The 27153-nt window shown below is 36.0% G+C and overlaps 3 protein-coding genes across 7 annotated transcripts; all 3 read right to left on the reverse strand.

The window, feature by feature from the left end:
• Positions 1 to 396: 396 nt before the first annotated feature.
• On the reverse strand, positions 397 to 5592 carry LOC127411176 (zinc transporter 2-like). The gene is made up of 8 exons (XM_051646553.1): positions 5389 to 5592; positions 4031 to 4221; positions 3411 to 3557; positions 3134 to 3287; positions 1558 to 1759; positions 969 to 1074; positions 749 to 883; positions 397 to 653 (listed from the first exon to the last, which is right to left on the reverse strand). Exons 1-8 carry the CDS (start codon positions 5457 to 5459, stop codon positions 556 to 558), a joined length of 1104 nt encoding a protein of 367 aa, XP_051502513.1. The 5' UTR covers positions 5460 to 5592; the 3' UTR covers positions 397 to 555.
• A 1554-nt stretch (positions 5593 to 7146) lies between these two features.
• Positions 7147 to 17374, reverse strand: LOC127411415 (dnaJ homolog subfamily C member 5-like). 2 transcript variants are annotated; one of them, XM_051646960.1, is made up of 7 exons: positions 15889 to 17374; positions 15305 to 15442; positions 14920 to 15133; positions 13105 to 13261; positions 12843 to 12899; positions 9546 to 9599; positions 7147 to 9419 (listed from the first exon to the last, which is right to left on the reverse strand). In XM_051646960.1, exons 2-7 carry the CDS (start codon positions 15415 to 15417, stop codon positions 9361 to 9363), a joined length of 654 nt encoding a protein of 217 aa, XP_051502920.1. In that variant the 5' UTR covers positions 15418 to 15442; positions 15889 to 17374; the 3' UTR covers positions 7147 to 9360. The 2 variants fall into 2 exon arrangements, with proteins under 2 accessions (XP_051502920.1, XP_051502919.1); XM_051646959.1 differs by having other exon boundaries at positions 9546 to 9602.
• Positions 17375 to 18235: 861 nt separating this feature from the next.
• Positions 18236 to 26149, reverse strand: LOC127410676 (quinone oxidoreductase PIG3-like). 4 transcript variants are annotated; one of them, XR_007892150.1, is made up of 9 exons: positions 26019 to 26149; positions 24855 to 25184; positions 24463 to 24540; positions 24240 to 24371; positions 23892 to 24159; positions 20724 to 20936; positions 20409 to 20605; positions 19538 to 19636; positions 19291 to 19429 (listed from the first exon to the last, which is right to left on the reverse strand). XR_007892150.1 is itself a non-coding variant. In XM_051645829.1 (8 exons), the coding sequence occupies exons 3-8, from the start codon at positions 24484 to 24486 to the stop codon at positions 19247 to 19249; spliced, it is 1017 nt and encodes a 338-aa protein (XP_051501789.1). In that variant the 5' UTR covers positions 24487 to 24540; positions 24855 to 25184; positions 26019 to 26149; the 3' UTR covers positions 18236 to 19246. The 4 variants fall into 4 exon arrangements, 3 of the variants coding, with proteins under 3 accessions (XP_051501789.1, XP_051501790.1, XP_051501791.1); XM_051645829.1 differs by lacking the exon at positions 19538 to 19636 and having other exon boundaries at positions 18236 to 19429; XM_051645831.1 differs by lacking the exon at positions 19291 to 19429 and having other exon boundaries at positions 19536 to 19660.
• Between the last annotated feature and the right edge of the window lie 1004 nt (positions 26150 to 27153).

Consider the following 27153-nt stretch of genomic DNA (forward strand, 5'->3'; position numbering starts at 1 on the left):
ATTGAGATGGCAAGTAGAGAGAGAGCAGGTCAGTCAAGTGTAGAGACAGTGGGTGTTTACTGTCAAGTCTTAAAGGAGAAGCAGCACCAAAACTAGCATTTCTGACAGAGGGTGGAAAATGATCATGTTTTACAAATATATGACTGTTTTTTGTGCAAAAAAACTTTACTAATATTATAAGTGAACCTCAATGAACATATTAAAATAATAATAAAAAAGGCATGTCATGACCCCTTTAAAGTTTTAACATGTTGAAGTGTGAATGAGATTTCAGAGCTTCGGTAGAAGATTTTCAATTTATAACTCATATTTGGATCTGTTCCTCACACAAAGCTATTGTATGGCTTCAGAGGACTTGGAATATATCACACAAATTGTATAGCCTATTTAGGGGGTACTTTTATGGTTTATTTTTTAAGCTTGACAGCATCTGGTCACTATACAGTGTGCTTTCATTAAATGGAAAAGGAGCAGTCTGTGTGAGTTAACTATCATAGAAATCTAACATCAGTCCATTGGGTCCTGGCACTGTAAACAATAGGCCATGCCATCAGTTTAAGTCTCTATTTGAATGGTGATATTTTTGAATCCATATTCAGTCTGTAGTAGTTTGGTCATATCCATCAGAACAGTCTGTGGGTTGGTCTGCTCATCTGAAAAATAATCCGGTCATTTGGGTTAAAACTACTGCGCATTTTAGTAATGTTCCTGAATGTTAACAAATATTAAAATACAGCATATATCTTGCCTATGACAGCATGCACTGAGAGCTGTGTTTCACTCATGGTAAGCGACCACATGTGTAGACTGTGTGTAGATTTAACGCCTCCTACTGATAACAGAACTTCCTTCACAGAGTCAAAGTCAACACCACCAGGGACTCCTACCGATAGAAATGAACAAATAGCATACTCACGTGACAACCATTTCTATATTTGTGATTATACACAAGTCAATCAATCACTTGCCTTCCATGAGTATTTTGAAGATATCTTTCAAGATGGTGAATGTCGTTCCAAGCACAAGTATTGAAAACAGAAAAGTGCATATAGGGTCTGCTATTTTCCATTCAGGCTGTTTGGGCAGAAAGGCAACATTAATTCGTGCATTTTTATTGGGTTATAATATGTATTGCATATACAGTGGCCCCAAAAGGTATTTGGACTCTTAAGACACACTTAAAGTAATTTTGTTAGACAAAATATGGTGGTATTTATTTTAAAGAAAGATAAGTACACTTTTCAGGCAAAACATTTCACAAAAGAGGTTTGTTAGGTTTTAAATGATAAACCAGTAGATAAACTGTTAAAACTATTGTGACACTTTTTTGTTGTCAAATGTTAGTGGAACATGTTGATAGTTAATGTGCTGAACTGGAACTGATTTCATACATTTCATTCAATATGTTTTGATATTTTGTTATCTGTTCAATGAAATTCCTATGTTTTAGAGTGTGTCTTAAGCGTCCAAATAATTTTTAGGGCCACTGTGAAGAAGAGAAAGTCTTAGAATGTTTCTGTATGTCTAAAAAAAGGTTCCAAAGGTAACGTTACCAACCCAAAAGTAAATGATAGTTGCGGCAACCAGCACACCAAAACTTTGCAGTAGATCTCCCACTACGTGAATAAAAGCGGCCCTCACACTGGTGTTTCTGTGCCCTTCTGTGAGGCTGTGAGAGTGACCAGTGCCACTGTCCCGAGAAGAGGTGGCGTGGCTGTGACAGTGGTGCCCCGGGGACTGATGAAGAATCAAAGCCAATCTGATAAAAAAACAAAACAAGGGAACACTGTACAAGATAATATATTGTCCCTGCAAGGGTTTCAAATTAAAGCTGCATCTGTGTCATTTTTCTACCACTAGTGGTGGCACACTCCCCCTGTCTGCCATTGGGTGGGTAAACAGATAGTTCCGCCCCACATTCACGCTATTGGTTGAGTCCAGATTTACTACCAATTTAAACAATCTAGCACAGAAGTGAGGATGTGGGGAATACCCATAAGACCTTGGTCAAAAGCAACTTATGTGGGCATTTAATTACCTGTTAAGAATTCATAGAGATTTTAGTTATTTTTAGTATTATTGATGTTGTTTTACTGTAAATAGCTGTTTCACATAAAGTCACCATTAGTGGTCAAGTTGGATCATGTTCAGTCCATGTAATTACACCTCACAAATGTCAATATGCATAGCCGATGTGCAGCTTTATGTGCATTTATTTGGGGAATGAAGTTTAATGCCTGACCTCAGTTATTATTTTCTTTAGAGCCAAGTAAATTAAGTAGACAGAGTGATATAAACGTTAATTTTAAAACAACTTGCTATTTGTTTGCTGAATCTTATTCGTGACAAATTTTTATGTAAAGTTGAATGAATTGATACATTTGTGTATAGCTAATAAAGGTTTTCTAGTGCTGATATAAAATTACCAAAAGTTGAATGTACTTAAAAAACATGATGCAAAAATGCTATGTATATATTTCAAAGGAATATTCTGGGTTAAATACAAGATAAGCTCAGTCGACAGCATTTGTGGAACTACACAGTATGTTGATCACCACAAAAAATTATTTTGACTCATTCCTCCTTTTCTTCAACTCACCACGTGCCCCACCGAGAGCGAGAACCACATTATAGTGACCACGAGGAGGTTACCCCATGTGACTCTACCCTCCCTAGCAACCGGGCCAATATGGTTGCTTAGGAGACCTGGCTGGAGTCACTCAGCACACCCTGGATTCAAACTTGCGACTCCAGGGGTGGTAGTCAGCGTCTTTACTCGCTGAGCTACCCAGGCCCCTGGGTAATCAATATTTTGCCACATACGCTGTTGATTGAGCTTAACTTGTATTGAACCCGGAATATTCCTTAAGTAATTCCAACACACTGTTGCCCAGGTCGGGGCATTCACATACTGGAGAGATTGTTTTGGACAAAAATGTGTGTACACCCGGGAGTGCAGATGATGTCATCAATATTTTTGGTTCGTTATCCTGGAAGGCAACAATTTGATAAATGCCCATACTGTATTTGCTAAAAGTTCATTTTGCCAACTTTAGGGAGTACACTTGCAAATAGATGAACTCAATTTTAATTGATGATAAAAGAATAAGGATGATAAAATATCAACACTCACATGATGTTCAGTACCACAGCACATCCAGCTGTGATAAGCATGACATCACTGTGTACCTCATAATCATCACTGAAGATCCTCTGAACAGCAAAGAGAACAAGAACCACCGTCACAACCCAAATGAACAGCACAGACACAAGGGCCCCTAAAACCTCTGGACAAGACAAGAGAAATAATGTAGAATGATTTAGAAAGGAAAGAGACAGGCATGAACTGTATAACATGAATGAACGGCAGCACTTACTATTTATCAATAAACCAGTTGAACGGGTCCTACCTGAGCGATGCCATCCAAAAGTGAGATGTTTGGATGGGGGTCTGGAGGAGATCCACACAGAGAAGAGACTGATCAGAATGCTGCTGAAGTCAGTGAGGAGATGAGCAGCATCGGTCATTATAGCGAGACTGTGAGCGACATAACCACCTACAAGAGCGACAGACTATCAACACAATATACAACCACTCCTGCAACACATACAGATCAATTCATATGAGCAATAACATTGCTTGAAAAGTTGGTCTCAAATGCACGTAAACGGAATGTTATTTAAATTTGACATTCTATACACCATATTAAACTATTTTACAGTGTTTTCCCTAATTCTTTAACAGTTTTAGCCTACATGTAGCTTTTAGGACCAGATATTAAATGAAAATCATGGACTATTTGTATTTTCAAAAACCAGTTTGTCACATTGCAGAACTATTTAAATGAACAAAAAGGTATTTAAAAATATACACGTTCCCTTGGACATTTGCATACATTTTAACCTAAAATGAGTTATTTGTGAACTAGCTATTTGTTATCAGTATTAATTTGGTTTCATGAGACAGCTGACTAACAGTTGTGCTTGATTAAAGCCAAAACCTTCAACCAATTGTTTTTTTAACTCTCACCAATGGCTTCTCCGATCATAAAGATAAAACACAGAAGAGATGTAATGAGTAATTTCCTGCAGGCCTGTGTTTTGTCTTGACTCTTGAAGCAGGTGTCTTTAAGACTGTGACACTGAAGCGCTGATGCTTGTGTGTCACGTTCACTCTCAAACTGTGTACTGAGGTAATCATCATCTAAATGATCCAACAGACTAAAAGAGAAAAAAAGAATATTAAAACATTAAAAACAAAGAAGCCAAATTATCAAATTACACCGTAAAAAAAAATATTTTGACATTTAGTTTTATCATGTGGTTTTTTGAGTTGACAGTTGACACAACTAAATTTTCCAGCCAACTTATGTTGCTAATGTTTGTCACCTTAACTCGCTAATCAAAGTCATCTGAACAAACAAAGATCTGGCAGCTAATAATGAGATTAAAGTTGTATTTTATATATATATATATATATTTGCTATTTGCAGGCTTTATTTGTGCTGTTGTTGTATTTGTCATCACTGTTAGTTAATAGTTGTGGGGTGATGTTTAGATCTTATCTTTTACTTGATGTTTGTTGAGTGTCATCATTACTGAGGTTTGTGTATCAAGTGTTGACATCTATGTGCCTCTTCTCTAAGCTTTTGTGTTGCAGTTCTGTCACTCAAGAAGAGAACATCTTACATTGCAAAGAATGCAGGACTGATATGGTATGAAAGTAAGCATCTCTAATTATTAGAGCAACACAGTGACATGCCCTCTAGGTCCGTACAATGCAAGTGAAGCTCCAAAAAGCACATAAAGTAATCCATAAGACTCCAGCGGTTAAATCCATGTCTTCAGAAGTGATATGATAGGTGTGGGTGAGAAACAGATCAATATTTAATTCCTTTTTAACTATAAGTTCACCTCTCTACCCAGTAGGTGGCGATATGCACAAAGAATGTGAATTGCCAAACCCAAAATATGAATGTGAAAGTGGAGATTTACAATAAAAAAGGGACTTAAATATTTATCTGTTTCTCACCCACACCTATCATATCGCTTCTGAAGACATGGATTAAACCACTGGATTACTTTTATACTGCCTTTATGTGCTTTTTGGAGCTTCAAAGTTCTGACCACCATTCACTTGCATTGTATGGACCTACAGAGCTGAGATATTCTTCTAAAATATTTGTTTGTGTTTTGCAGAAGAAAGAAAATCATGCACATCTGGGATGGCATGAGGGTGAGTAAATGAAATCAGTAGTCATTTAAGTCAGTCAAATTCATAAAAAGCCTATGCAAAAAAAGGCACTAAGTATAATGAGCTGAATCAACACACTTTTTTAAAAGTGCATGGCAAAACAGAAAGATTGATTGTGCATTTGAGAGACTTACCCCAAAAGTTCAAGGGAGTCGGTTAGGGCATTGTGCTGCCTGGTGAGTTGAACTTTATCCAAATTCACCATTGAAGTTACTAACAAAATATCCTTTGGAAATATTACAAATAAACAGCGCTCCACTGAACCAATTAAATTCCCAAGATGTTTTTAAAGCATCAAAAACTCTGGTTCCATTTACTGGAGTGGAACACACTGTCTGCAATCAATCTAATGCCATATGCTGCTTCACATGCTGTTGGTATGACGTGAACAATGTGTTGGTGCAGTGTAACCATGTTTAGTGCAAGGTCACATTTCAGAACTACTGATAAAGTAAGGTAACAGTAAGATTTAGAGAACTTGGAAACAGACTTCAACCAACTTTTAACACTTTCAAACCTTTTTGCAACATACACTACCAACATTTCACCGTAAAAAATATCCTGTTCAATTTATGTTAAAAACTGGCAGCTGTGGTTGCCAGAAAATCACTGTAAAAAATCTGGTAACCACGCTTCAGGCTTTACGGGATGTAATTCTGATGCCTGTGTATTTACGGTGCATTACCTTAACTTAATACTTTAACCTTCTGAAACTGTAAAAATCTGCTTTTCACTTTATAATGTATCGTTACTCACTGTAGTAACTACGGAAGGGCACATGATGACATGAAGTTCATCAATAGTGCCTCTTACAGGAGCATTGACCAATAAACATGTAGAGACAGTGCTCGGTGTCACTCACAAAAATACTAAACACCATCAGGGTAACACATGTGAAATTAAAATTATGCAGTAAACATTAATTAAACTACATTAAATATAACACAGAACACCCCAATGTACATAACTGATATTAAAAATTAGAAGAAACATAAAGATTCCCATAAAATATAATGAAATGTGATGGATAACGCAGGGAATTCTGGGAACGCCTGATTATTGTTTTTTTTTACCGTAATTTTAAAAATAATGTACAGTAAAAAGCACATGTACTCTCTTTTTAAACATAATATGAACGTTTACCATTAATTATACAGTAAAATCATATTTTTTTCATGTAAAAAAGTACTTTTTTCAAGTACTGTAAAATTACATGTATTGTCTTTTTAAATATATTATAATTTTTTACCGTAATTTTAAAAATAATGTACAGTAAAAAGCACATGTACTCTCTTGTTAAACATAATATGAATGTTTACCATTAATTATACAGTAAAATCATATTTTTTTCAACATTGTACTGTAAAATTACATGTATTGTCTTTTTAAATATATTATAATTTTTTACCGTATATTTTAAGGTAACTGCCCGTTTACCAATTAACGTTTTTTTCCTGTAGCATTTTTGCAGTCTTTTACCGTTAAAGTTACGGATATATTTTTTTACAGTGTTGGACACACTTGACTTATTTTATATTTGATCCTACAAACCTTTTGTTCTAAAGGCATATACTGAAATGCTTGAAATTAGTAGACGCATATAATGTATATAATATAATATAGTGTGCCGATGAGACTATCTAGAAACACGGCTTAACATTGTTTAAACACAACATAATTCCCATACTCCCATTTGCATTATTTCATAGTTTTGATGCCTTATTATTTTTTCATTATTCTAAAAAATGATATTCTAACCAATTCTGAAATGAGTGTGTGTGTGTGTGTGTGTGTGTGTGTGTGTGTGTGTGTGTATATATATATTTATATATATATTAGTTCACATGGATACATTTAGAAATTCATATTCAAAAGTTGAGTTGATACAGTAATTAACTATATTTATTTATTTTTCATAATTCCTAATCAATATCACAGCAGCAGTTGCATTAAGTTGCCAATGCCAACCATTTCAATTATACACAAAAATACATTCAGATCAATTTATACAGAAGATACGTCAAAACAATTCCTGAGAAATATTACCATAACATTAGCAACAAAAGATTAATCTGCAAATTACCATCTTAATTATCAGACGCTGCATGATGCAATTAAAGTGGAAGAATTACAGCACTATTTTTAGACAAACAGCACCTGTGTTGTTGCTCTATGATCATGTGGCTGTAATAATTGATATGTATTCCATATGTATAAAAATCTCTAACTTCATTTGAACATAAAAAGATCAACATCATGGTACATTATATATATGTAGTTGTGATAGGATTGATTTATATATATATATATATATATATATATATATATATATATATATATATATATATATATATATATAGATTTTTTTTTTTGCCATTTATAATTAAAAGGTTACTGCAGAAAGGCTATTTGTTAAGTTAGCTATACCCTAAAATTTTGTTATGACAAAATAAAGGATATAAAATAGTACTTTTCATTTCTTCTGAGAAATGAAATAATGTTTGATAAAGTATCACTGTACATACAGATGGTAAGGACTAATGTTGGTTTTGTTCTTTTCCATACCGCATTAGAGACACAACAACGTTCCAGTGTATTAATAATGTCCAGTGTAATCTTAATGTCACAGTTCACCCAAAAAAAGAAAAATATGTCATCATTTACTCACCCTCAAGTTTTTTCTTTTTTTTTTTTTTATCCAAATCTGTATGACTTATTTTCCTCCACAAAACACAAAAGGACATTTCTCAGTTACCATTCACTTTGATTGCATCTTTTTCCACACAATGAAAGTGAATGGTGACTGAGACTGTAAATCTGCCCATCATCTCCTTTTGTGTTCTGCGGAAGAAAGAGTTTCATAAGAGTTTGTAACAACATGAGGGTGAATAATGACACAATTTTCACTATCAACAGGAACTGTTGTGCAGTTTAGACATTTGGCACATAAAAACTAATATCACTTAATTATGAAAATCTACCTGTAATTATGGTTCACACATAACATTGTTATTCAGCATATGAGAGATTACAACCAGAGAACTGATCAAAAAAATGGAATGTAGTGGTTGCTGATACTATTATAAAAAAAACGTACGCTTCCAGATAACATTTTATATCATGAGGTCATTTGCTGAATTTTCTATTTTGTCCTCTAGATCAGTGGTTCTCATTTTACACTGGACGTCAAATGGCGAACCAAATATTGTTTATAGTACATAAGTAAACATAAATGCCCTTAAAAGTCCATTAAACATTAAATCCATAACATTAAAATGTATTTGTATTGCCGACCGTATAGGCCCAACAATATGCAAAATCATTAACATGACATTGGTGGAACAGGAAAATTAACAGTCTAGCAAATGGATCAAATAATGGGCTAGTTAGATGTTGTATTAGTATTATATTACTAAACAACACATTTCGTTGTGCCAAAATACGGCAGAGTTTGATTGGATGCAGGATCTTGGATGTCAACTAAAAGATATGGCTATTTTCTCCTGCCTTGTAAAAAAAGGCTATTCATTTTGCTGGTCCATCTATGCACATTAATGGATATTTGCATTTTATTATTTGCATTTAGCAGTGTATCTTTCCCTGCTGTTTGTCAGAGCATATGTGCAACCCATCAGTTGAGAAACACTAATTTAGAAGTATTAGAAAAATAAAGTGTCTCTGCAATTCAAGCAAACATAGGCAATTATAAAATCATGTAAACATAAACTGCATTATTGAGATAAAATGAGCCACACGTATTGCACAGACACTGTGTACTACAAACCACTGACGTACAATTCAACAGCGATATCCTCACCGGGATAACATTTCTACACACCTCATGCTGAAAACAAGGACTTAACAGGGATGTGTCAGTCTTCTTCGAGGGATAGTTCACCCAGCCTTTAGTCAACACTCTTTCATTGCATCATTTGTTATGTTTTTTGAAAAGGAAAAGGAAATGGTGACTGAGGTTGTCATTCTGCCTAACATCTCAATATTCTCCCAAACATCTCCTTTTGTGTTCCACAGAAGAAAATCAAACCGATTGTTTTTGGGTGAACTGTCCCTTGAACAAGTCTTTAGACTTGTTGTTTGTAGGTTGACTAGTATCTTGCCATCTCCACATGTGTGTCTGAAGTTATCAGTATAACAGTGTCTCCATCTACAGGAAAACACAGATTATGAGCATTTTACAGCCTCGTATTTTACAGTTAAATGTTGCAGATACAACTTTGCTGTCCATACTAGAACATCATATGCACCGGTTAATAATTCAGCTGATATTTACCTGAGTTTCCAGTGCTATGGGCAGGAATGGGCATTCCAACAATCACATTGTGTTCTGTTGAACGACACACAAAGCAAGAATATCCATTGACAATGTTAGTGTGTAAAAAGAGCTGCGGCATGGTGGATTGTTCACGTGCTCTGCCATATTGAGCTGTAGTTCATGTGGGTTTGAATCTTACAACATTTCCCGATCCCATTCCCTCTAGCTACATCATTTGCTTTCCTCTCTCTACTGTTCTCTACTGTACTTTCAATAAAAGTGGCCAAAGCCCAAAATCTATATAATTTATTCTTTTCCCTTCTCCTTTTGTTTAAAGATGGCAAATAATGAATGTGAAGAGAGTGAAATGTTCAGTTGTACGTGCAAAAAAGAAAATAAAAAAATCTGATAACATAATAAAATCTGATAATAAAAGTATCATAATAAAACCATATAAAGTCAAACCATAAAAAACATACAACCATAATATTTTACATTTATTATTATAATAAATGTCTGATATTTTTTATATAGTATAATATATTATAAAAATGTAACAGTCAAGAAAACAAAGGTAATTATGAAAATATTTTTCCCTTTTAATCTTACATAAAACAGCATATATTGAAAGTGAAGAGAATTAAATGTTCAGTTGTGTTTGCAAAAAATATAAATAAAAAATCCAATAATATAATACAATATGAGAAACAAATATAATAAAAGCATATTGTTATTATATTGGTATATTACATTTATATATACATTTCATTATTATTACTAAATGTAAAATAATATGAACTACATATATCAATGTTTTCGGAAAAAAAATGGGCTACATTAGTGGACTTTTTTGAGAGATTATTTGAGATTAAGGTTAAGGTTTTATTTCCACTTTTATATATAAATATACATATATATATACACACACACAGGGTTGGGGGAGTAACGGAATACATGTAACGGGATTACGTATTTAAAATACGAAATATAAGTAACTGTATTCTACTACAGTTACAATTTAAATAATTGGTATTTAGAATACAGTTACATTCAAAAAGAATTTTGATTACTGAACCGATTACTTTGCATTTTTATATAATTTGTTTCATTTAATATTTAGACTATTCAGTTGGAACTATTTATCCATATAATTGATGCAATCTGAGGAGCTTTCGAACAGCAGTGAAACACTTTCTTAAGATGTGTTAAGTTCATACTGAAAAGGTGGATATGACGTCATTGAGGAATTTTCCCTTGGGAGCTTAATAGAGTTTCTACAGCTTAACAAGAAAACAGTTAGAAACGCTTTGACAGATGAAACAGAAATCCAATAAATACAAGAATACACACCTTGTCAATGTTTTTTATGAGGTTAGGGTATTTTTACAAGAAATGCTAACCAATGTAGCCTTTAACATCGTATAGAAAGCTACAACCAATATATGACGAAAATGCACGTTGGAGCATAACTTTTTTCTCTAGTAAGACCTTTGATATTAGAGCAAAGATGTACTGCAAAAATCTTATTCTTAATGAGAATTTAAATATTGTTTTTCTGTAAAAATATCAAAACATCCTTAAAACAAGATAAATTTAAGTGCATTTTCTTACTTTATTTACTTGTTTATTGTCAAAACAAGTGAAAAATTTGCCAGTACTGAAGTAGTAATCCAAAGTATTTAGATTACGTTACTGACTTTGAGTAATCTAACGAAATACGTTACAAATTACATTTTACAGCATGTACTCTGTAATCTGTACTTTTTAAAAGTAACCTTCTCAACCCTGTATATATATATATATACTGTATATGATTTGTGGTAATAAGTCTTAGTGCTGTGTTTTATTTATTTTTTATTTTTTAAAGAAAGATTGTTTGGTTAGTGGTCTAAAAATCATATAAACTCAAAATTTTGTAAAAATCCAAATAACTTTACAGATCTTTATTGTAATGGGTTTAAACAATGTTTTCCATACTTGTTCAATGAACCATACACAATTAATGGTCGGGGCCTGGGTAGCTCAGTGGTAAAATACGCTGGCTACCACCCCTGGAGTTCGCTAGTTCAAATCCCAGGGCGTGCTGAGTGACTCCAGCCAGGTCTCGTAAGCAACCAAAATCGGCCCGGTTGCTAGGGAGGGTAGAGTCACATGGGGTAACCTCCTCGTGGTCGCTATAATGTGGTTTGTTCTTGGTGGGGCGTAGTGAATTGAGCGTGGTTGCCGCGGTGGATGGCGTGAAGCCTCCATGGTTGCGCTATGTCTCCGTAGCAACGCACTCAACAAGCCACGTGATAAGATGCGTGGGTTGACTGTCTCAGACGTGGAGGCAACTGGGATTCGTCCTCCGCCACCCGGACTGAGGCGAATCACTATGCGACCACGAGGACTTAAGAGCGCATTGGGAATTGGGCATTCCAAATTGGGAGAAAAAGGGGAAAAATCCCCCCCCCAAAAAAAACCCACAATTAATGAACATGCACCTGTGGAACGGTCGTTAAGACACTAACAGCTTACAGACGGTAGGCAATTAAGCTTAGGACACTAAAGAGACCTTTCTACTGACTCTGAAAAACACCAAACGAAAGATGCCCAGGGTCCCTGCTCATCTGTGTGAACGTGTATTAGGCATGCTGCATGGAGGCATGAGGACTGCAGATGTGGCCAGGGCAATAAATTGCAATGTCCATACTGTGAGACGCCTAAGACAGCACTATAGGGAGACAGGAAGGACAGCTGATTGTCCTCGCAGAGGCAGACCACATGTAACAACACCTGCACCGGATTGGTACATCCAAATATCACACCTGCGGGACAGGTACAGTATGGCAACAACAACTGCCCGAGTTACACCAGCAACGCACAATCCCTCCATCAGTGCTCAGACTGTCCGCAATAGGCTGAGAGAGGCTGGACTGAGGGCTTGTAGGCCTGTTGTTAGGCAGGTCCTTACCAGACATCACCGGCAACAACGTCGCCTATGGGCACAAACCCACCTTCGCTGGACCAGACAGGACTGGCAAAAAGTGCTCTTCACTGACGAGTCGTTTTTTTGCTGAGTTTATATTATGTAATCTGTGGTTTTGTTGTTTTATTTTCTATTTTTTGTGATAGTTTATAAGTTTCCTTTTACTTTTTCTGTTGTATGTGCAATGTGACTTAATAAAAATACAATAAATTAATATAAAAATCATATTATATATATTTTAATATAAACAGAAACAACAGCAGCATGTGAAGAAGAACATTTCCAACAAAAAGTGGTACAGACACAAAACTAACCAAAGAAAGCTGTATATGTGAATATATTTTCACCTGAATCTCCAGGGGCTGGACAGGGAATTGGCTGTCCAATGATAACTGTGTCATGGCCTAAAAAATAAAAAATAAAGTTTTTTAGTGGCAGGTCATAGAAATGTAACCAGTAGGCTGTTCAATTCAAAACTGCTGCAAAATGAAAATAAAAATGCTCCAAATATATACATTTAATATATTATTCTATCCATAATCAGCTCCCAAGAGTGCCCTGTAAATTTGTGTGCAGTCTCCAGAATTTAAAACACAACTGCAGAGGCACCTGTGTTCTGTTCCTCTGTCATCTCAGCCGCGAGTTCATCCGGATCCACATACTGAAAGTTGTCTTCGTTCTCTGGACCCCCACATTTTCCACAGCAGAAACAGCAGCAGCAACAGCAACAGCAGCAGGTGAAAAGCATGCCCAACACGAGCACAGTCTACAGGTAAAGAAGTGCTTATTATTATACCCTATATATACAGTGCTGTGAAATTTTTTTGCCCCCATCCTGATTTCTTCTGTTTTTGTGTATCTCTCGTACTAAATTGTTTCAAAAATTCAAACTAAATCTAACATAAAACAAAGGCAATCTGAGTAAACACAAAATGCAGTTTTTAAATGATAATGTTATTTACTGAAGCAAAACAAAGTTATCCAATACCAACTGGGCCTGTGTGAAAAAGTATTTGCCCCCATAGTTACTAAATCCCCAAATCTATAAAACTACATTTATAATGGGGTTCAGTTGGACTAGACTCACCCACGCCTGATTACTGCCAGCCCTGTTCAATCAAATCAACACCTAAATATAACTTTTTCAGCAGCATGAAGTTGGCTAAAAGGTCTCACCCAGTAGCACACTGTGGCAAGGTCGAAAGAAATTCCAGAAATGATGAGGAAAAAGTTGATTGAAATACATCAGTCTGGGACAGGTTACAAAGCTATTCAAAGGCTCTGGGACTCCAAAGAACCACAGTGAGAGCCATTATCGCCAAATGGAGACACCTTGGCACAGCAGTGAACCTTCCCAGAAGTGGCCGACCTTCCAACATTCCTCCAAGAGCACAGCGACAACTCATCCAGGAAGTCACAAAAAAGCCAAGGACAACATCCAAGGAACAGCAGGCCTCTCTCACATCATGACTCCACCATCAGAAAGACACCGGCCAAAAATGCCATCCATAGAAGAGTGGCGAGGTGGAAACCACTGCTAACCCAGAAGAACATTAAGGCTTGTCTGAATTTTACCAAAACACACCTTGATGATCCTCAAACCTTTTGGGAGATATTCTGTGGAGTGATGAGTCAAAAGTGGAACTGTTTGGAAGACAGCGGTCCTGTTACATCTGGCGTAAATCAAACACAGAATTCCACAAAAAGAACATCATACCTACGGTCAAGCATGGTGGTGGTAGTGTGATGGTGTGGGGATGCTTGCTGCTTCAGGGCGACTTTCAGTAATTGAGGGAAACATGAATTCTGCTCACTACCAGAAAATCCTAAAGGAGAACATCCGGTCATCAGTCCGTGAGCTGAAGCTCAAGCGCAACTGGATTATGCAGCAAGACAATGATCCAAAGTATAGGAGTAAGTCCATCTCTGAATGGCTCAAAAGAAGTTAAATTAAAGTTTTGGAGTGGCCTAGTCAAAGTCCTGACTTGAACCCAATTGAGATACTGTGGTAGGACCTTAAACAGGCAGTTCATACTCAAAAACCCTCCAATGTGGCTGAACTAAAGCAGTTCTGCAAAGAAGAGTGGGCCAAAATTGCACCACAGTGTTGTGAAAGACTGATCTCCAGTTATTGGAAGCATTTGATTGCAGTTGTTGCTGCTAAAGGTGGCACAACCAGCTATGAAGTTTAAAGGGGCAGTTAGTTTTTCACATGGGTGATATATAGGTGTTGGACAACTTTTTTGCTTCAATAAAAAAAATTAAAAAAAAAGATATATTTGAAAAACCTATTTTGTGTTTACTCATGTAGCCTTTGTTTTATGTTACATATTGTTTGAAGATCTGAAACAATTTAGTATGAAAAATATGAAAAAACTGAAACTATAAAATTCAAATGAATAAAAAGCACAAGGACCGCCTGACCTTAAACCAGCACTTGGACATGAGGAAATAATATTTAACGCTGTCTTCTCCAAACTGATCTGCAACGTAGAGGCCCATGGATCCGTACTCGTCATAGATCTGTCGTTTGGTCTCATCGTTGAGGATGGTGTTGGCATTGTTGATCTCTTTGAACTTCTCAGATGCTTCGGGGTTATTGGGGTTCTTGTCTGGGTGATACTTCAGTGCCAGTTTCCTTTAGGGAAAGGGTTTAAAAAACAGCTTTTACAGACAAGTAACATATGACATTGCTGACTGTATGTACCCAATTCAGATGCTGTCATTGTTGTTTTAGAAATACCAGTGAATATAAACCTATTTGGATATTTTAAATAATAATAACAATAAAAACTGATGAAAGACATACCTGTATGCCTTCTTAATATCTTCAGATGAAGCTCCTTTCTCCAGGCCTAATGTCTTGTATAAACTGTCTCCGGCTGTGGACAGCTTGCGTTGAGGTTTGTTTGAATCTGTCATTGTTCAATTCTGCAAAAAGCACTGACTGAAGACCACAAGTGAAGTGAGACATTCATTGTGTGCTTCAAGAAGTAGCTGGACATTTTAATCACACTTAAAATGTATGAATGTCATTGCATTAGGTACCAGAACATCAAGCCAAGGAAGGAAAACATTTCACAAAATGAAGTTTGCTACAATTTAAAATGAAGACTTAAAGTTTTGACTTTCTTGTTGTCAAATGTCAGCTGAACATGTTCATATTTAATATGATGAACAAGTAATCATTACAGTATCTGCTACTTTTCTGTATGTACTATTATTCCAGTTACTGATCACCATAATAGACTCAGTTATTGTTGTTGTTGATGTTCCAACCACATATTCCCCCAGTTTGGTGCTCTGAATACATTTCACTTTAGAAGTGCAATAGTGCTGATTTCAGGTCAGGCCTGTCAAGAGTTCATAACTAGAGAAAATGAGTCCACTTACCGTTTATAAAGAGCAGCTCAAATTGGTTTTTGAGAAGGTTATGCAAGCATTCATTTCCGATATTTACAACTTTTAAACAGCGCAAAGTTGAAATGAGCCATTGATCATGTCCGAGGTTTACACCAGGAAGTAGATTAACTTTCTCTTACGTAAAGAACGCAAAACTGAGAGTGAAACTCTCTCTCTCTGTTTGAGAATACTCTGCTGACTGTATTGAATATAGCACGTTTAGTGAAACAGTTGTCACGAGGTGTTCATACATTTTTGGAAAACATTTACAGCATTAAATAATAATAATAATAGAAAAATTACTTTGAAAATGTCAAGTGGTGTAACATCAAGTAAAATGTTTTAAAATACTCGTAACTGAACACAACAATCATTAATTTTAAAAAGTTTATATAAAAATACAGTACTGTGCAAAAGTTTTGGGCACTTGTGATAAATGTTGCATAGTAAGGATGTCTTCAAAATAATGCCATAAATAGTTTTCATTGATCACTTAATGTCATACAAAGTCCAGTAAACATAAAAAAGATAAATCAATATTCGGTGTGACCACCTTTGCCTTTAAAACAGCCCCAATTCTCCAAGGTACACCTGGACACAGTTTTTCTTGGTTGTTGGCAGATAGGATGTTCCAAGCTTCTTGGAGAATTCTCCACAGTTCTTCTATCTATTTAGACTGTCTCAATTGCTTCTGTCTCTTTATGTAATCTCAGACTGACTCGATGTTCAGTGGGGGGCTTTGTGGGGAACATGACATCTGTTGCAGGGCTCCCTGTTCTTCTATTCTAATCTTTTCTATTTGCAAAAGTAATGTTTGGGAGTCTAACATTTATATTTCCTATTGACACACTAAAGCTGAAGATATAAATAACCATTTTAAGACAAATGTTTTTGTGAAACATCTTATGTGCCTAAGACTTTTGCACAGTACTGTGTATATACAAATATCATGAATTTTCAAGTCAGGAATATCAATTAGTTTTCTTACTCCATTTGACCTAAACAAAATGTAAAACTATCACTTTTGTTTATTTGTTTTCTGTTTAACTTCAAATACAATCAGAAGGGTCTAAATGGGTCCTCTCTTGTTTGTTTGTTTTTGGCCACATAACAATAACTGCTACCTGCATGTTGGTTACACCACCTGCCTTTGATTTGGTGGACAAAGGTTTTTCAAATATTAATATTAGTTTTAAGCTAAATTGTTTCACTGCTTATTTTTATTTTTTTATTTTTTATAAATAATAATAAAGTTTATTCCAAACTAGTTAAGCAAGGTTTTTTTTCTTCTTCAAGAATTTCAGACTTTTACTTTTTTTTCCCCCAGCTTTTTTCATTTACTTAGATATTTATTTTTACTGTCTCCAGAGGGTTATACCATCTTGCCACAGTCACCTTTGGCTTGCTCTGGGGACTAACTAAGGGATAGTTCACCCAAAAATGAAAATTCTCTCATCATTTACTCACCCTCATGATATCCCAGGTGTGTATGACTTTCTTTCTTCAGCAGAACACATTTGAAGAAAAATAGAAAACTATCTCAGCTCAGTAGGTCCTTAAAATGCAAGTGGATGGTGATCAGACTTTTAAAGCTCCAAAAATCACAGACAGTCAGCATAAACGTCATCCATACGACTCCAGCGGTTAATGTCTTCTAAAGCTACATGATCACTTTTGGTGAGAAACAGATTTATACTTAAATACTTTTTTACTGTAAATCATCACATCCAGTCAGCGGCAGTATGCGTGCTCACGTCACGAGAGGGCTGAGTTCACGCAGTCTCTCGTTTGACATATTCGCGTTGGCATGTTATGGATGTAATCTCATGTTTTTTATTGGTTGAGACATCCAGGATAAGCACACAAACACACCATTGTGAGTAAACAAACAGATACAACTACAGATCTAAACCAAAACCAACAAAGCTTCTGTACAGCGTTACTCCTACTAAGTTTACTCAGTTTTAAGCAGCGCTGCTCTTCCAGGTGGGTTGCATGTGCGTCAGTTCTCGCATGAACATGCCAACGCGATTACATCACATGCGCATACTGCTGCTGACTGGAAGCATTGGATTATAGTTCAAAAGTACTTAAATATTTGTCTTTTTCACACCAAAAGTGATCGTTTCACTTTAAAGACATTAATTTAACCGCTGGAGTCGTATGGATGTTGTTTATGCTGACTTTCTGTGATTTTTGGAGCTTCAAAAGTCTGATCACCATCCACTTGCATTTTAAGGACCTACTGAGCTGAGACATTAGAGAGAAAGTCATACACATATGGGATGGCATGAGGGTGAGTAAATGATGAGAGAATTTTCATTTTTGGGTGAACTATCCCTTTAAAGAAAAAATCTTAAGGCATGATTTTCAATTACGCTTTTTATAATGAAGCCCTTCACTGGGGACTTTATGACATTTATTACGCTACGGATATTACAATAGGATTTTCTGTAAAGCTGCTTTGTGAAAAGCGCCATACAAATAAACATGACTGTTACGGACTGATCCAGAAAAAGAAAAATGACCCACATACAAGTAAAGCAAATGAGATCTTTGATCCTTTTTCATATCTTCAACAATCACTCCACAGCGAAGCATCATAAAATAAAAAAAGCAATCAAACTCATTTTAAAATGAGACTGTTTATAACAAAAGGATTAGCTCCCTTTAATAGTAAAAGACTCTTTAGAGATTTTCCTAATGGATTAGGCCTAAACTAAATCATTATAAACCATGGCCATACAGAAGCCTACTGTAGATTAAACAAAAACAAACATATTCCTGCACCTTTTGACCAATTCATTTCCATGCCTTTTCCAGTGGCTTGTATAATGATTTTGAAAAATCATATTATAGATTACACACAAAGTGCAATTACTAGTCACATTACATTTTTTTTTTAGAGCAGATAACTGTATTTACAGCAATTTCCATGACTTTTTAAAATGTATCAATTTCCCAGGCCCTTATTTTCATTGGAAGCTGTGTGCCTTGGAGCTGTCATAAACCTTCCTAAGGTGTTTATAGGCTTTCAGATGTTTTTGTCTAATGTTTAACATGGGCCTTCATTTTATAAGTGGTCATAACCACTGAGGCTTTCTTCTTTGCATCACTCTAAAGTTACACCCACTATATGTGAGTCGTGTGATGTCTTATGATGTCATAAACTTCATATCTCTTCTTCATTCTGTAGCCATGACAATTAACTTCCCCTAATAATAATTACTACAGTATCTGAATAACTGACACTGTGCTGACTGTTGGTTTATATACTGTAAATCCATAGGTATCCTAATGCTAGATAGTGTCACTGATTATACATTGCATAAATCTATGAGGAATACTATCAAGAGGTTCCTATTTTTATAATTATTTTCCCAATATTGTTGTTTTCCTCCATGTGTCGATGAGCCTTTTCAATATCCTCCATGTTGAATGTGCTGTCAATCACAGGGCACAGGGGTGAATCTGTTGACTTAAAGAACGGCAAAACCTGCTCGGTGAAACTCCGGACGAGCTCTGCTTTATACTAGAAATAACAGTACAAAGTAACCTTTAATACATCAACTTGAACATTATTCTACATTATCAAAGGAATAGTTCCAGCAAAAAAGAAATTCTGCCATTATTTACTCACCCTAATGTCATTCCAAACCTGCATTCAAACTGGCATGTTGTGTTTTGGTGTCCATGATGTCAAATCTGGTGTGACGCATCAATGCACCATTATTTGAGTCTGAACTTGAATGAGATTTCAGAGCTTCAGTTGAGGGAAAATTATAAGTGATTATTAGTAACGACTTTAATTTTTTATTTGTTGCTTTTACAAAGCTATCGAATGATTTTAGAGAACTTGGAATATAGTGCACAAGTTTCATGGAGTATGTGGTCACTATAAACTGTTGTTGTACAGAAAAGATGTGCATGAAGATTCTTCAAAAATTCCTCTTTTGTTTTGTACAGATAAAGGGTTTGGAACATCATGAGAATAAATAATGACACAATTTTCACTTCTGGGTTTATGCAACATTAAGTATTCGTGTACAATTACTGATCTTGTCAGAAACATACTTAATGCAAGTATGCGAGCGCAAATGCGAGCGCTTGGCCAACGCATTGCCAACGTGCAGTCCGGTTGAACACGCTTAACATCTGTTCTTGCATTACCGTGGCAGTAACAAACCTCAGTACTCAAGGGGGCGATAGAGTTACCTTCAAAAGTTTGTGCCATTTAACTGGATGTGTTATTATTCAGGTGATATTGACTTTAACTTACACGCTCAGCAATAATCTCTTTGTAGAAGCGGACAGTTCACACTAATGTCTGCTATAGCGCCCCTTGTGGACATGTTGAGAACGCGTACTTGCGTTGTGTTATGAATTGCTTTCTGAAACATTTTAGAACATACAAAATCGAACTTGCGTAGCTAGAAGCATTTGTGTCCGCTTACTTGCATAGAGTATATTTCAGCCTTTGGAGTTTGTAATAAAGTAAACCACTTTCATACTTGTAAACTTCTTGATCTCAGGAGAGTACAAAGAAGATGGCCTCTCTTCCTTAAAAGCTTGCCAAGCAAGTCTCCATCCACTGTTTTACCTCCCAAGGCGCCATATAGCACCCATCGTCCATCTAATGCAAGGCTAGAAACATTCTTTTCCCAAGAAGATCCACCAATGCAGTCTAGAATTATGTCAGCTCCCCTGCCTTCAGGAATAAACCCAATTAAATGTTAAATTATTAATGCATTCAGTTCTGTTTTTAATGTAGATAAATGAGATATGTAAAAAAAAAAAAGCAGACACTAAAACACAAAATGACCAACCTTCAGTGAATTGCAGTACTTTTTCAGAGAAATTATCTTGTTTATAATTTATTCCCAAAGCTGCTCCCAGTTGCTCAGTGAATTGTAATTTTTCAGGGCTCCCGGCAGTCACTATTGGAACAGCACGACACAACCGAACCAGCTGAATGGCTGCAGTGCCGACTCCACTCGCTCCAGCATGAATCAACACCGTCTCATTTGGCTTCACTTTAGCTGGAAAAGACCATGCAGAATGTACTGTAGCAAAAACACATTATGAGAACTAACTTTATTTTTATGACTTTTAATCAACTGGTGTCGAGGTGATTTTTAGTGGATAAATGAAGTCAGTTTCCCTCATGTTTACACAGGTGTAGTTCATCACATTAACTATTAAATATTCTACATACTGTACATTGTTTGTACATAATATTGTACAAAGAGTAAATACTGTTTGACAACCACGAGTGTCCAGATACTTTCTGCCTTCCTACTGAACATATATTTATACATATACAGTGTATATATACATATATATACACTATATTGCCAAAAGTATTCGCTCATCTGCCTTTAGAAGCATATGAACTTAAGTGACATCCCATTCTTAATCCATAGGGTTTAATATGACGTCGGCCCACCCTTTGCAGCTATAACAGCTTCAACTCTTCTGGGAAGGCTTTCCACGAGGTTTAGGAGTGTGTTTATGGGAATTTTTGACCATTCTTCTAGAAGCGCATTTGTGAGGTCAGACACTGATGTTGGACGAGAAGGCCTGGCTCGCAGTCTTCGCTCTAATTCATCCCAAAGGTGCTCTATCGGGTTGAGGTCAGGACTCTGTGCAGGCCAGTCAAGTTCTTCCACACCAAACTCGCTCATCCATGTCTTTATGGACCTTGATTTGTGCACTCCGCAGTCCGCAGTCATGTTGGAACAGGAAGGGGCCATCCCCAAACTGTTCCCACAAAGTTGGGAGCATGGAATTGTCCAAAATCTCTTGGTATGCTGAAGCATTCAGTGTTCCTTTCACTGGAACTAAGGGGCCAAGCCCAGCTCCTGAAAAACAACCCCACACCATAATCCCCCCTCCACCAAATTTCACAGTTGGCACAATGCAGTCAGACAAGTACCGTTCTCCTGGCAATCGCCAAACCCAGACTCCTCCAACAGATTGCCCGATGGAGAAGCGTGATTCGTCACTCCAGAGAATGCGTCTCCACTGCTCTAGAGTCCAGTGGCGGTGTGCTTTACACCACTGCATCCGACGCTTTGCATTGCACTTGGTGATGTATGGCTTGGATGCAGCTGCTCGGCCATGGAAACCCATTCCATGAAGCTCTCTACGCACTGTTCTTGAGCTAATCTGAAGGCCACATGAACTTTGGAGGTCTGTAGCGATTGACTCTGCAGAAAGTTGGCGACCTCTGCGCACTATGCGCCTTAGCATCCGCTGACCCCGCTCTGTCATTTTACGTGGCCTACCACTTCGTGGCTGAGTTGCTGTCATTCCCAATCGCTTCCACTTTGTTATAATACCACTGACAGTTGACTGTGGAATATTTAGTAGCGAGGAAATTTCACGACTGGACTTGTTGCACAGGTGGCATCCTATCACAGTACCACGCTGGAATTCACTGAGCTCCTGAGAGCGGCCCATTCTTTCACAAATGTTTGTAGAAGCAGTCTGCATGCCTAGGTGCTTCATTTTATACACCTGTGGCCATGGAAGTGATGGGAACACCTGAATTCAATTATTTGGATGGGTGAGCGAATACTTTTGGCAATATAGTGTATATATGTTTATAACTTTTTGATTGAAAAGTGTGATTGTGCTATATCTATCTTTTGAATAAATGCCACATGGTTTCTATTTATTTTGTATTTTATTAAGTGCAGCTTAAGTGTTTAAATTCTTTTTAGGGCCTATGCCATCTGTATATTAATATGGTCAAATTTGACCTGTGGGTCATTGACAAATATGGTTGTCCCGGTTGATAAAATATTTTATATATTTAAAAAATGTAGTTTATAACATGTGTGTCAAGTAAAATGTAATATTTGTGTCCATGTTGGTTATACAAATTTCTGATAACATTTATTATATAAATAAAAAATAAATAAAAAAAAAAATTATTTGCAAGCTAAGGTAGTGTGCGGGATTTTTTTCTTCTTTTGACTTTATATAGTGTATGTCCTAAGCACCTACCAACTATTATTTTAGGTGAGCGAGGTTATTTGGTTATTGTTTTTATTTTTCGGACATTAGTGACTTTAAAAACATAATGTTGTGTAACCATCAAGTAAAATGTATTAAAATACTTTACATGAGTGTGCACACAACTTAATCATCTTTGATTTAAAAATAAAATAAAAATCATATTTTTTTTTTACAAATATCAGGAATTTTTGAGTCAAGCATATCAAGAAGATTTCTCAGGGTTACTCCATTTGACCTGAACAAAATGTGCCTTTAAATAGAAATGTAAAAATGTAAAAACTTCACACGAATATTCTTGAGGATCTAAAGGGTTCCTCTCTGTTTTACCATTTTTGGTCACACGACAACAAATTGTCTTCCTGCATGCTGGTTACACCATCTGACTTTGACTTAGTGGTCAAATGTTTTTCAAATATTAATCATATTTTAAACCAAAATTTTTTGACTACTTTTTTTTTTTTTTTAAAGAAATAATAAAAGATTATTCTGCACTACTCATGCCAACATATCTTTTTTATTTATTTATTTATTTTAGGAATTTCAGCTTTTAATGAGGCCTTTTTTTTTACCGCCACCAGATGGTTACATCACATTAAATTGTTTACTTTAACCCCCAGAAAAATGATCAAACTCAGATACCAAACTTTGAACTCAGTAATTGTAAACATGTTCATCTTAGAAGAGGTGTTTTCAAGTAATTGCTTGGTTTGAATTGCATTTCTAAAGCATTTTAAAATAATTTTATAAGTCTGGACAAAAAAACTAGAGTCATGTCACTGACTCCTGTATTATATATTTCATACAGTACATTAGCTTTGTCTTAAGTACTAAATACACCTGGAGTTGAGCATATGTCACAGGTTCCCTCTCTATTCGACCCAGGAGTTCCCATGGGTTTGTAATGACTAGATAACGATTATTAAAAATGTGTAAATATATACACACATTTGGAACTCTACATCTTACTTTACCTATGAAATGCAGAAGTTGGTAGGCAGTGAGCCAGGTCTCAGGTATTGCTGCGGCCTGATAAAGTGTGAGGTGGGATGGAACAGGCATGACGAGTTCTTCCGGAACAGCTACATATTCTGCATAGCCACCTCCACTGAGCAAAGCCATCACTTCACTTCCCAGCTTCCAGCTGCCCTTGACTCCAAGGCCGACGGCAGCGATCACCCCGCTGGCCTCTAGACCCAAGATTTCACTCTCTCCATGCTCAGGTGGATAAAGACCTCTTTTCTGTCACAGGAAATAAAGCATCCATTGGGATGAAATAGTCCAGGATACAAACTTGCACAGCACTTGTGCATGGTGTTTACCTGTAGCAGGTCAGCCCTGTTTAAAGCAGTGGCAGTGACTTGGATTAGCAGCTGCCCATCTCTGAGTTCAGGCCGAGGAACATGTTTCAAAAAGAGTGTTCCTGTTTCATCAGTGCATACTGCCAGCATCGGCTAAGTGAGATGGGAAAAACAGCTGTTTGATTGTAAAACACTTCTGAAAAAAGTTTTGTTCCCATTAAGACAGAATTAATGCTATACTTACTGTGTCTTCTTCAGGCACTTGCATGATGTACTGACATTTGGTTGTGCTCTAGCAACAGTTTTCCTCTTAATTTAATAGCTAAAACAAACATTTAGTTTAGCACCCTGAGATTAAAAGAACAATACAAGAATACACAACAGAAAAGAAGAGGTTTGAAATGCAGATGGGCTTATTGAAATATACCCAGGGTCAGAAATTAACTTTTCCATTAAGGGGCAATATCTGGGGCATTTTATACCTTTATAGGGCATTTTTTTCTAGCCAAATAAAACATATAAGGTTTAATATAAAGTGTGACATTTTCCTTTTATGTCTAATACTTCAATTTAAGTAATTAATTAACATACAGGTGGCCTGGGTTGCTCAGCAAGTAAAGACGCTGACTACCACACCTGGAGTCGCAAGTTCGAATCCAGGGCGTGCTGAGTGACTCCAAATAGGCTTCCTAAGCATTTGGCCCGGTTGCTAGGGAGGGTAGAGTTACATGGGGTAACCTTCTTGTGGTTGCTATAATGTGGTTCGATATCAGTGGGGCGCGTGGTGAGTTGTGCGTGGATGCCGTGGAGAATAGCGTGATGCCTCCACATGCACTAGGTCTCCGCAGTAACACGCTCAACAAGCCACGTGATAAGATGCGCCGATTGACGGTCTCAAACACGGAGGCATCTGAGATTCGTCCTCCGCCACCCGGATTGAGGCGAGTCACTACGCCACCACGAGGACTTAGAGCGCATTGAGAATTTTGCATGCCATATTGGGGAGAAAAGGGGAGAGAAAAATAAATTATTAACATACACTTTTAATATGAATAAACTAGATTGAGAATTTATTAACTCTTACCAATAAAATTAAATTAACATACAATCATACTTTATACAGTATTACATATGTACAATTAGATCTAAATAGAGGAACTCATTATGGGGGCATTATTTTCCCCTATATTTTGAATTTCGGGGCATTTTTGTCACTTTCAGTGGCACTTTTGCCCTGAGCCCCCATTAATTTCTCACCCTGAATCTACCTAACCTTATTTATAATGACATACATTTTTTACAGCATTTTTTCAATTACAAGTAAATAAGTAAAAAAAATAATAAAAAAAAAATTAAAAAAAAGATTTTAAACAGGAGACTTAAAAGTGAAACTTCACATTACATCTCAATGTCAGTACAATGCTAAAAAATATACTGAAATATACACTTGGATTGTAACTGATATTTATTTAAGGTAATCTAACCTTTAATTTTAGTGTCTGCGCAATTTCAGCGCATTTATGATTCGCGCCAACATAAATAAAATTACACAATTTGCTTTTGTGGTAAAAACACAAATTATGACTCAACTTAAAAAATTTTTTACATATTTTTCTTGTCAGGATGGCTACAGCTGCAACACATTTTTTTTTTTATCCAAGAAACGTAATTAATCTTCAACAAATTTAAGAGCTAGCTGACATAATCTGTAAATGGCTAACTTTTATATCGATTTGTCAAACATTTACACTCGCTGTGGAGGAAAAACAGCTACGACACTTAAATTAGAACAAAATGTACCTGATTAATTTACTCCTTTAAATCAATGTTGAATGTAGTTGAACTACATTCTACAGTTGAAAGATGAACTACAGTTAAAAGAGACCCTGTCCCAATCCCCACACTTGCGGTCTTGGCCACTTGAGTGCGCGTGCACGCGACAGGAAGTACGTGTTCAAGACCGTCCCGTGTGTAAAACATGCCAAAGCTCAGTGCACTTAACCCACACTAAATCCACACTAGACACGATCAGGATTTATTTTATTTATTGTTATTAATAGTTTATACACAATTATACAAAATTCGTACAAACATATACAAACCCCGCCTACCCGAGCGATCAGTGTATTTTCGCCATGATGACGTCAAGGGAAGCTTTTCAACATAGGTTTTATATATATATATATATATATAGTTATCCTTCTTGCCCAGGAATCACTTTATTTTGTTTGTTCTTGTCTAATACTGCTGGTGATTTATCAGACAGTGTGGCAAACAATATGCGGTCTAATAAATGTTGTTTTAAAATTAAAACTGTATTAACTACTACCACAGTTTCTCATTTTTATGTATTTAAAATATACATTTAATGCTTTTTATTTGTTGTATGAAACCACATAATGATTAGTTGTGTAAAGCAGTCTTTGGTTGCCTTTTATAAATTACAAGCCAAAGCATATAATTTAAATGTCAGAGTAGCTATTAATGGATCAAACAGGCTTATAGAATAACATTTATATTTTATTTTTAATTAAGTTTTATGCAGTGTATTGTGAAACAAAGTAGAAAGAAATTGCTTATATTTCATATTTTACAGCAGTTATGGACGACGTAATTTTACAGTTAAACATTTTTTTTTTAATGTGCAAAGTATTGAAAATCGAAATGAGTAAAACTAATTAACTTTTACAATTATTTCACGCAATAAAAACATTATACAATTTTACTTAAATATTTTCTACAGCACAATACACTTCCAACAACCAGTAGTGTATTAATAAATAAAAAGATGGGTAACATTTTCAGTTATTTATTATTTTAAGTAGGCTATAACAGTCACTGTTACCAAAAACAGCTGAGTGAAAATACAAAATCAGCTGAGTGTCCCAACATGCAATCAAAAGTCATCCACACACTCACAGTCTTAGTCTACTTG

Source organism: Myxocyprinus asiaticus, chromosome 20, assembly GCF_019703515.2.
Source record: "Myxocyprinus asiaticus isolate MX2 ecotype Aquarium Trade chromosome 20, UBuf_Myxa_2, whole genome shotgun sequence".
NCBI lineage: Eukaryota > Metazoa > Chordata > Actinopteri > Cypriniformes > Catostomidae > Myxocyprinus > Myxocyprinus asiaticus.